At 37.4% G+C, this 11518-nt stretch overlaps 1 protein-coding gene across 1 annotated transcript; it reads right to left on the bottom strand.

The window, feature by feature from the left end:
* Window positions 1-794: 794 nt before the first annotated feature.
* On the bottom strand, window positions 795-1654 carry LOC122065885 (troponin C, skeletal muscle-like). The gene is made up of 2 exons (XM_042629707.1): window positions 1318-1654; window positions 795-1175 (listed from the first exon to the last, which is right to left on the bottom strand). The coding sequence occupies exons 1-2, from the start codon at window positions 1594-1596 to the stop codon at window positions 1083-1085; spliced, it is 372 nt and encodes a 123-aa protein (XP_042485641.1). The 5' UTR covers window positions 1597-1654; the 3' UTR covers window positions 795-1082.
* Window positions 1655-11518: the final 9864 nt, after the last annotated feature.

Genomic DNA, 11518 nt, shown 5'->3' with positions numbered 1-11518 from the left:
GACCGCCCAAATTTAGAGACATAAACACCATATATTTCAAACTATCACCCCTTTTTCTCTTACTATAGCTTAACTGATCTCAACTTCCTTCCCTTAGTTTCCCTTATTGATTCCTCCTTCTCCTCCCTTGGTCTCTCTTCCTTCTCACAAGGTTTCAAACCCCTTTGCTATCAAACGAGATTTGCAGTGGGCAACCCAGCATTTTAACTCTATAAACCCATTTAGAGCCTAAAAGATTCATAGATGGGTGATATGGAACCAATTGCCAAGTGCCATTACGAAGAAGTGCATCAAATTCGTCATGTCGCGCCATAGAGAATCCCGATCCAATCTTCCCCAGCAACGGCGATGACAATTCTTTACCAAAACCAAACTTTTGCTCCTCTTTTTTTTTTGGTAGAACCAAAGTTTTGCTCCTCACCATAGAAGAAAAGTGATATTGGAAGTTGTGGAACATCCATTTGTGTTAATTAAGGGGCAATCTTATAAAATCCCGAGTGAACAGATAAAAACTAGCATTAACCTTCTTTAATTATCCGAATTTCCTTTTTCCAACATGATATAACCAAAACGTAATTTAGTGAAAAATTGGATATCTCACGTATATAAAAAAAACCAGTGCATAAGGTTTCTGCATGTGCAAAGTCAGGGAGATCAAGAAAGATACGCAACTATATCTCGAGAATGTCAAAAGGTTGTTTTGGCTTGACAATCAGGCCACAACATTCATACGTTCATCGTAGAATCAAGTGCACCCTTTAATTTACCCAAAAAAAAAGGTTGATAGCTAGAAATAGAACACAATGACAAAAGAGAGCAAAATATTGGAAGCAACTATGCAATATTATTACAAGAAGAAATTAACCAAGAAGTTGAAACATATTACTAGTAAAACAGATGAGAAACAGAGATTCAAGAGCCAGAGCAAAATAGGAACCAAACACCAGCTACTAAGTACCAACACAACACAAGCCAACCCCTAAATAGCATAAAGAACCATTTCCAATTCTACATCAAAATGCCTCTAAACCCAATCTTCAGGCTGGAGATCTTCATTTGATGTGTTCATTAACATCAGAACATCACATAACACTACAGCCTGTAGCGATTGATCCAATAGACGACACATTTGCCAACTTTTCTATAAATTTATTGAGCCTGTCGCAATTGCCATCCTGCAAAAAAAAAAAAAAAAAAGTGAAAATATAAAAATAAAAATAATTAATGACGAACAGAGTGAGAGAGAGATTTTAACCCAAATGAACAAATTTTCATTCCTGCCACCCAGGCAGCAGGAAATTAAGGAAGGGAACTCACCTTGTAGATCCAACTCTTCAACGCTTCCTTTCTAGTGAGGTAGAAGAAGACCTTGAATTCCTCAAAATCTAGAGACTTGTTTCCATCCGTATCAATTTTTTTGAATAATTTTTTATTATAATTGTAGCCGTTATTACTTAGGTACCTCTTAAATTCTCTTCTACTTATCTTGCCATTTCCATCCTTATCTACGCCCTCGAACGTGAATTTAGCTAACACCGTTAGCTCAGTTCCACCTTTTTCATAAAATGCTGTGGATGCCATACATATATCTTCCATCTCTCTCTCCCTCTCTCCCTCTCTCCCTCTCTCCCTCTCTCTCTATATATGGTGTGAAGGTTTCAACTCCTCTCTCCGACAGGTATAAAGGCCTCAAGTCCTTTTTATATCAAGAAGGGACCAACAAGATATTTTATTTTTATTATTATTATTATTTTAAAGAACAAGACTTTTATTTATGAACATGAGGATGTACCTCAAGTCCTTTTTATATCAAGAAGGGATCGACAAGATATTTTATTTTTATTATTATTATTATTTTAAAGAACAAGACTTTTATTTATGAACATGAAGATGTAAAGCCTAACAAAGTCAAACGAAAAAACAAAAGAAAAAAAATAATTTAAATAGGTGGGAAAAGATCCCACAAAATATTTTACAGTCAATCAAGATATAATGGAAATAAATAAATGGGTAGAAGATCGGTCATGCTCATTGTGTGGCCTCTGCCTCGTACGGGGTTTAAGGAGTGCAGGTCTAAAGAAAGACTCCAAACAACTTGTTGGTAAAAATACCCTCAATCCATCATTGTTCGAGTCGGTTGGTTGTGAGTTTGAGTTTTGGCATATCCACTATTGCCCATTGATCATGCGGAAGAGCTGTTTACCATATGGGGGCTTGTCCTGGGGGCTATGATCACTACCGTAGAGCACCTTTTTTTCTTTACAAAAAAAAAGAAGTCATCCTATTTTTTAAAATTTAAAATTTTATTTTTTATTTTATAAGAAGGTGAAGTTTTGTCTATATATATATAAGTTGGAAGAGAAAGTTCCCTCTCTCTGCGGATGGTTCCTTTTTTTCATGTTGAATGTCATCCATGTCATCATAAATTCAAATTTGTCTTTCGTCATCCGCCATGACGAATATCAAAACTTGGTCATAGTGAGCAAATTTGGATTTAAAAATTATTTGGATAAAGAATTATTCAGAATAATTCTTTTTATTAATTTAATAAATTATAAAAAAAATGGATAAAATAATATTGGGATGCGAAAATTATTTATATACTAAAACATATATTATCAATGAATTAATATATCCACTTAAAACATTTTCATTAGCCCTCAGCTTGTGTTATCGATAGAGTAGTGACAAAAAGAGTTTCTGACAGACCCTCGTCTTTGTCATATTATAGAGAATGAAGGTTGAAGGTGGATGGGACGGCATTACCTTGTTTGCAAGGGTGATTTCCAAGGTTGATATTAGAGAAAAAGGATGCGTCAAGGGGCAACAAAGATGATATTCTGGCAGAGTGATGATAGAGATGAGGGTGTGGAAGAGAGATGGTGGTGGGGGGCGATGCAGGGGAATAGACGAGTGCTTGCAGTTGGGAGAGGATTCAGGGGGAAAGGCTGGGTATCATAGAGAGGGGGCTGGGGAGCAATGGGTTTGGGCTACAGATGGGGCCACAAAGCTAGTGTTGTAGGCTAACTGGCTTGGTTGCAAATGAGTAGCAGGAGGCTAGGGTCGCGAGAGAGGGATGAGGGAGTTTGGGAGAGAAAAAAAAAGTGAGAAAAAACATGCACATGAGCATGACAGTATATTTTCTAATAGGAACTATTTTCTATGAGCAAAAAACAGATCGGCGTGCTAAAATATTATTGTTCTTACAATTTGTTCTTGATGAGCAAGAAATCAGTGGTAACACTTCCAAAAGTGTTACCAAACATAACATTAATATAGGATACTATAGCGGGAAGACATTAAAAGCCATTGACAGTTGTACATAGGTGTAGAAAAACTTTCCTAAAGAATAGAGGAGAAAGTTTTCTGTCACCTTTAATTATGATGTTGTTCAGAATTCCTCAATTAGAAAATGTTGTGGGTGAAGGAAAACTTTCTCCAAAAGAAGTCTATCCAATTCAAAGTTTTAAAACTCAGAAATAGCATCGATTCATACTGATCCGGATTGATCACCCTGGATAGGATTAACCCCTTGTTTTTTTTTCTAAATCAATTTTTATTACATTTTTACCCTTAGATTGTACCTGTGGATATATTCCAACTATCAAAAATGGAGGGTGAAGACTGGTGTTATGCAAAATTACCCATGGCGTCGCTTTAATTAATCCTTCAAATTACTAAGAAGTTCTACCATAGCCTAGAGAATGAAATCTAACATAAAAGAAATAGTATATAGTAAATTCTGAAAGGGTGGTAGGGATTAAGGCTTTCTGGGTTCTCACAAAAAAAACTTCTCTTTCTTCTCCTCAATCCTACAATGATGTAAATTCAATCATTTATTCTTAATGAATTTCATTTTTCTTCCTATAAAAAAAAATTAACCATAACAGATAAGCCATTATCTTATGTTATAGAATCTAACATAAAATAAAGGGCACGTGAACTGTTCCTTGTACATGAAGGTTTCCACGTCATTTTTATTATTATTTATTATTTTTTTAATTATATTTGCAGAGGTCAACAATATATTTTAAAGTCAAATCAAAATACAAAATGGAAACAAATATTAGTAGCAACATTTAATTTTTGTTTAGATAATATAGAGAATGTCTTAGATCAGAAGACTTCCCAAGCTAAGTCTTCGGAGGTTTGAGAGTCCTTTTCTGGCCCAACCGCCAATACAGTACTTTTCGGTCCCAATCAACCATATGACCCCTAGAATGGGGTCTCTCCTCACTAATATCACGCGTACTTCCATCTCCCATGCAATTAGGATTGTCATTCACACAAGTTCTTTCCAAGACCTAGGGACCTCGCCCAGTCGTCAGTAACTAGTTTTCTTGGGTAAGGCATGTGAAGTGGTGGTGCTGTGAACACTATATAACTTTTTCTTGTTTTTAAAAGGTCAATTGTATTAAAAGATAAAAAGAATGAACAAAACGATAATTAAACTTAAGAAGATTAAAAGACAAAAAAATCTAGCCTAAACATCCACTTTTGACATGGTCATTAGTAGGGGAAAGATCAAAGCTAATAGAATCTGAATCTTGCTCTTCCCTAAGCATCTAATCTTAATTTCTCATGAAGCATAGACATCCAATTATGAAGAATCACAGAGGATTCCCACCTTCTAGCCATCTTAGCCAGGTAATCTGCTATCAAATTAGATTCTCTAGGGCAATTTGATATCTTCCAAGAAATAGACAAGAGAAAAGGCTTAAGGGACAACTATCGTTGCATAACAAACCATTGAACAAGACCCTTTGTGATCATTGTCACCACAGAAGCTAAATCACATTCGACCCAAAGATGAGAGAGGCCAAGGTCTTCGGCTATCTCCAAACCAATCAACGCATGGAATTTTGCCTCAAAGTTAGAGTTGATACTAAGAAAGAGACCGAAGGATGAGACCACTCTAGCCGATTCATCTCTAAAGACTCCCCCCAACACCTGCTTTTCTTGGATTTCCAAGAGAACAGCCATCAACATTTAGCTTGATCCACATCCATTTAGGTCTACACCAAAAAACTTTCAACACTCTTTGCTCTCAGGACAGGAACAGAGATAGTGAACTTCCTCGAGCTAATCAAATTTGCCACTGAATAGATTCTTCCTTTGAAGTTGGGAGAGAAAACTAAGTTTGCTCAACATGAAGGAGAAAAAGACCTGGGGACTTCTGGCCACACTTTTAAATCTGTGAGAGTTCCTTTCAAAACAAACGAAGTAAGGGATAAGAGTAAAACCTACAGACTACACTCTTTTAAGGCCAAGAGTACTAGCTTTCTTCGACCACCATTTGCCATTGGCAACCCAATCCTCATTGAAAGTTCCATTTCAGGAGACACCAAAGAATTGAGCAAAAGAGCTCCATAAATATCTTCTAAAATTGCATTCATGAAAGAGATAAAGTGAAGATTCTTCTGAATTCAAACATAATCACAACTAGAGGGTAGACATACCCATTTCGCGTTGACCTTAGCATCACAAGTAATTTTTTTAAGAAATAATGTTTTAATTTTAAAATTGACCGCAAGCACGCGGATCAGTGTAGCTAACGAGTCGAACACAAGGAGAGCAGCCACTTTATTTTAAGCTTCTTTTAGTAATGTGAAAGCGTAACGAGTGATTATGGTGATCTACTTCTAACTACCGACCTAAAACAAATGCATCTAGAAACGTCCTAACCAGCACATCTGGGAACTTTGGAATTGAAATTGTAATAAAAATTGAATGTCCTAACCATTCATCATCTAGGTATTTAAATACTCAAACCACACAATTAAAAAGCAAATAACTAAAAGTAAAAGTACTGAAATAAAAAGTGCTGAAAAAATAAATAAATAAAATAAAAAAGGAGAATAAAGCTAGAGAGAGGCACACAAGTAGGTATTTCTACTTAGCCCGAAGGATGCACCAAAAATAATATAAGCTTCCCCACTTGACTAGAGAGCTACTCTTTCAGGGGCTGCTCTACTTAGCTTTAGGGGAAGGGAGGCAAAGTAAATAAGAAAAGTAAAAGGATAGTTCCATAGCTAGAGAGGGGCAAAGCCAACACATGCATCTAGCCAAGGACCTTGGGGGAAAGGGAAAGCATCAAAATAAAAACTGAAAATAAAAGCCTAAATTAAGAATGAATGGGTAGCCAAAAGAGGGAATGAGAGGGGGGAGAGAAGACTTATGATGAAGCCTACCTACCTGAACTTCAATACGTGAACTGAAAACTAGATCGATTTGAAATACTACCAGCTCTAAAAATCATATCTGAACTAAATCAAATCTGAAAATTGCTAGGCCTGGAGAAAATAGATCATGAAGAAAAACTTGCACTTGAAAGAGATGCTCCATAACTTGTTCTTGTCACCTAGAACTAAGCCTAGAACTAGAAATTAAAATTATTACACCTTTGAATAACTTGAATCGCATAAACAAATAAATATAAAAGACTTTGCATTAATTTAATGAAACCAAATTACAAAACTGTTTAAAGAAAAAAAATAAAAACTAGAACTAGAACCAAAAGGGAGAGCATAATAAAAACTAGAGAAAAAGAGAGGAAGAGAGGGAACCCTAAAAGAGAAGTGTACCCTCCCCTTGTGGTTATTCTATTATATAGAGAATGAGGGAGGGAAACCAATGAATTGGTTTCCAAAAAGTAGGATCTTTTGAGATTCTATTGTAATGAGGTGGAAATTAGGAGAGAAGAGAGAAAAGAGAAAAAAAATAGGGTAGAGAAGAGAAGGACACCCAAGGGAATCCTTTGGTGATCGTGTGTGATGAGGTGGAGGGGAGAGAGTAGAAAGAAAAGAGAGAAAATAGGAAAGAGAATCTCCATGATTTTTGCTTCCTTTTTTTTTCTATTTTTTTCTCTTATTTTCTCTCTTCTTCAAACTTGCGCACAACCTCCCTTGGCTGACCTCCTATTCCTTGCTTGAATCAATTAGGACATCTTCTAATTGAGTAGGAAGTTCCATCCATGCACCTTTCTTTAAGTGATGAATAGAAGAGAGAAAATTTTCCAAAAAAAATCTCCAAAAAATAGTAGCCAAGAGGTTCGAACTTGAGACCTCGTGGTGAGCAAGGGATTTTTGCACACCACAACTCACTAACTACGCTTAGTAGTTGGTATTACCAAGAAAAAAAAAATCTTCATTCACTCAAGGGGGTCCATCGATCTTTGTTGGCATTTGAAATATTCCTTGTACACCTGGGAGAGTTGCAAACGGGCTAGTTCTGCATCTCGGTTCAGTTCTGATCCATTATTCTTTTTCTGACCCAAAAAAATAATCACTTGTATGGGTGACCAAATGGATGTGTACTTTTAATGCAACACGTCCATCTTACTCATAATTTCGTCCTCTTCGTAACCATGAAATGAAATGGGGCCTCTTTATGTGTAAAATTGGAGATATGGTGCCTGATAGTCCTTAAGGCCTTGAAAATAGAAAACTACCCAAGGTAGCTCCATTCTAAATATGTAAAATGCATGCTTTACTACCTAAGATTTCACACATAAATGTGCTCATCAAATAATCACTAGCCAAAAACTGATTGACAAGGAAAGAGATGAGACTCCCACCTTGAATAGTCTACTTTAAGAGAAGATTTCAACAACCCCTCCCAATCTGATTTTGTGGAGAAATTCCCTAAAAGAGATAAGTTCCAACAGCACATCTTTCATGTTCCCCATCAGAATTGTGAAATCCATTTTATCATCATTTTTTTTTAAGAAAGTGGAATGAAATTGATGAAAGACCCATTGATGATCTACAATAAAATATGCCAACTTCATCAAGGTTCCTTGAAGGAAAGAGGAATGAAGAGGGGATTGACTTGCCGTTGAAATTTGAGCCTAGCCAACATCCCTACTAGAAAACAATTTTTCTACCATCACCCATTGTCCAGCACTCATGAGATGCCTGAGAATTCTCGTCCAAATCTACCTTTTACGGAAGACACGAACAAAGTTTGGAGAGACTCTGCGCTCAAGTGCGCCTATAGTCAAATATTTGATTACTCTTTTCCAAGAAAATGAAAGCCCATAAATTTTTAAAGCATTTCTGGATGGAAGATTGCTTGTATCCGTCTTTAAGAGATCCATCTGGATGAACAAATCTTGCCCAGAGAAAAATTGCTCATTAGAGAGTCTTCGTGTTTCACCTACCAAACTAGCTTGCAAAGACAAACTTTACTAACATCTCTTAGACGACGAATTCCTAGGCCACCTCAAACTTTGGCTTGCATATAAAGTCTCACTTAACTAATATTTTCTTCATCGAATCAATGTCCCCGGTCCAAATAAAGTTCTTCATCCAACGCTCCACTAATTTGATAACCGCCTCTGGCTAACAATATACAGCAAAGTTGTGTATGGTCATACCTGCAATTACAAAGCGTACAAGCTCCACTTTACTAGCCATAGAAAGGAGTTTTCCATGCCATCCCTATAGACTAGATTTTACCTTATATAATAGGGGTAGCAAAATATCCCTAGAAACTCTTCCTTTTAAGATCTTCACTCCCAGGTAACTTGTAGGTGAAGAGAAAATTGGGATTCCCATCTCATCTAAAATAAATCTCTTTTTACGTGGAGCTACCTTAATAAATAATAGTTTACTCTTTTCCAAGTTCGTTTTTTGACCAAAGAAGTCCTAATACTTATGCAAAAATGCTTTGAGATTCTTGACACATTTGGTTGATGCATTCATGAAGATAAATATGTCATCAGCAACAAAAGATGACTTGGAACTTGCACACCCATAGGACCAAGGAGGCATTTCAACTACTCTTCCTCCATAAATCTCCTCAGTCCCTGTAGAGAACTTCCTTTGCCAAAATAAAAAGAATGTGTAATGCCCCGGCCCCATTAATCTTGGCACAATATTATCCTCTTTGGCCTATGGGTCTCAAGGCTTTAAAACGCATTGTGCCATGTTAAGGAGGCTAAAGGTTATTAACTAGCCCAGCAACCTCTCTCTAGGCGATGTAGGATTAAAGCTTGCACACCCTCACCAATCTCCCAAACCCCCTGGTACTTGTCGTATCCTTGGTGGGGACACATCAGTGATCTCCTAGGTGGGTCTAGTACTTGCCTGTATACTTAGGTATCACAATCTTTCCCCCTTTTCGACACAGCATCTCCACTGTGGCCCCACATATTGTCAAGGCCTACTTTGATACCATTTGTAACGCCCTGACCCCATTATTTCTGGCACAATATTGTCCTCTTGTGGCCCATGGGCCTCAAGGCTTTAAAACGCTTTGTGCCATGTTAGGGAGGCTAGAGGTTATTAACTAGCCCAACAACCTCTCCCTAAGCGATGAGGGACTATAGTTACCACACCCTCATCGATCTTCCAAACCCTTTGATACTTGTCGTATCCTTGGTGGGGACACCTCACTGATCTCCTAGGCAGGTTTGGTACTTGCCATATTCTTGGATGTCATAGAATGGGGGAAATTGGATCACTTTGATGAAGACCTCTTTCAACCCTAAAATATCCAACTGGACCTCCATTGAGCAATATTAAGATCCTTGAGGAAACCAAAAGTTGGTGCAACCATTTGACCCAAAGCTCTAAAAAACCAAATCTTTGCAATTTGGCAAATAAAAAATTCCAAGATAGAGTATCAAACGCTTTTTGAGCATCGATACCCATACCTCCACCACGAACAACTAAGTGCATGAGATTCGCTAACTCAGAGGCCAATCCAATATTTGCAGAGATAATCTTCCCTCTTTGAAAAGCTCCTTGTTCCAGTGACACCAATCTCGGAAGAAGATTTGAAACTCTAAAGCTATGATTTTAGAAAGAGCTTTACAAAAAAATTAGCCATATAGATCGGACGATACTTGTCCAATGAATTGGCACCTTGCACTTTATGAATGAGGGTTAGGAAACTATTGTTTAACCCTCTTGGCAATTTCCCATTACTGAAAAAATTCTTAATAGCATTATAGAAATTATTACCCATAATGTCCCAATATTTCCTAAAGACTGGGAACCCATCTGGACCTGGGACCCATCTTGATCAAGGTCCCAAACTGATCTTCTAATTTCCTTAGAGGTTGGAATGGAATCCAACATTGTTCAATCCACATCGAAAATCTCCTCTAGCACACAATTAAGAAGCTCTAGATGGTTAGATGTTGGCTGGGATTTATGAAATTTTTCATAAAAATCTAGTACATACAAGGATCATATTTTTTGCATGGCGAACTTTACAGAAAGAAGGAAGAATTTTGAGTTATGGTCCCTACTTTTCATCCACCTTATCCTTTCCTTCTCAGATGCCAACTTTTTATGGTTCTCCATGGCTTTAAGGAGACTGATCTTGGCATCTACTTCTTTAGAAAAAAGATCATCATCCATGCCTTAATGCTCAATTAAAGATTGGACAGCTTCAAGCTCAAACTTAGTTGTGTGAAATTCCACATTGAAATTTGGAAACTTAGATTTAGCCCAACTTCTAAGAATCGGTTTCAGCTTCTTGAGATTCTAGGCAAGACAAAGGATGGGACACCCTTCCCTGACATCCTTCCACACCTCTTGAACAACCTGAAGGAAATCACAATGCTCCATCCAAAATTTATGGAAATGAGAAGGGATATTTTTTTGTCTATATAGTACCTCAAAGCAAATGAGCAAGGGAGCATGGTCAAAGACCGATCACTGGAGCACTGATTGAGCACAGTAATGAAACATATGAAGCCATTCAGAGTTGAAAAAACTTTGGTAAAGAATGGCTAAAACATTCCCATTCCGATGCAAAGCTTAGAGTGGTAGATGTTATCTCAAATTTTCAGTGGAATCTTCCCGAGGTAAACTCTGATTTTATGAAAAATATTTTCAGAAAGGTGGAAAAAATCCCTCTTCCTCAATACAATTTAGAGGATCGGTGTTTCTAGAATTGTACTCCTTCTGGGGTTTTCTCTTCTAGTTTAGCCTGGGCTGAAATTCGTAGCAAGAGGCCAAAAACTTCTTGGTTTCCTATTGTTTGGGGATCTCATCTTCAGCCAAGGCAGTCCATTTTTGGGTGGCGTCTTATGATTGGTGCGCTGCCCACTGATGACCATATTAAAGTCAAGGGCGTTCCCCTCCCATCTCAATGCTCATTTTGCCTAAAGTCCGAGGAAAACTTTAAGCACTTATTTTTAGAATGTTGCTTCACAATGGAGGTTTGGAATAGGTTCCTATCTTGTTTGATATGACTTGGTGTCAGCAGTCAAGCATATCAGATATGGCTCTTTGGTGGCTAAGAAAATGTAGGATGCTCTCTGTGAAGGATCCTTGGCTAGTCGGTTTTGTGTTAATTTCTGAGCACATATGGAAGGAAAGGAACACCAGACCTTTTCAGAATGCTTATAGACATCCTGGCTATATTCTTAATATGGTTAAGAGAGACCTCAAAGAGTCTACTCTAAACTTGCAGGGAGTGGTAAACTATTTTTCAGATCTTATTTGCTGTAGAAGTCTTGGTCTTCAAGGTATTCCTAAAAAACCCTATTCCATTCTAGAAG

Source organism: Macadamia integrifolia, unplaced genomic scaffold (genome assembly GCF_013358625.1).
Source record: "Macadamia integrifolia cultivar HAES 741 unplaced genomic scaffold, SCU_Mint_v3 scaffold2139, whole genome shotgun sequence".
NCBI lineage: Eukaryota > Viridiplantae > Streptophyta > Magnoliopsida > Proteales > Proteaceae > Macadamia > Macadamia integrifolia.
This window is presented reverse-complemented; position numbering and strand designations above follow the sequence as displayed.

Coding starts and splice junctions, on each gene's coding strand:
- LOC122065885 (XM_042629707.1), bottom strand. CDS start 1,596: ATGGAAGATATATGTATGGCATCCACAGCATTTTATGAAAAAGGTGGA. Junction 1,176..1,317: donor TGAAGAGTTGGATCTACAAG/GTGAGTTCCCTT, acceptor TTTTTTTTGCAG/GATGGCAATTGCGACAGGCT.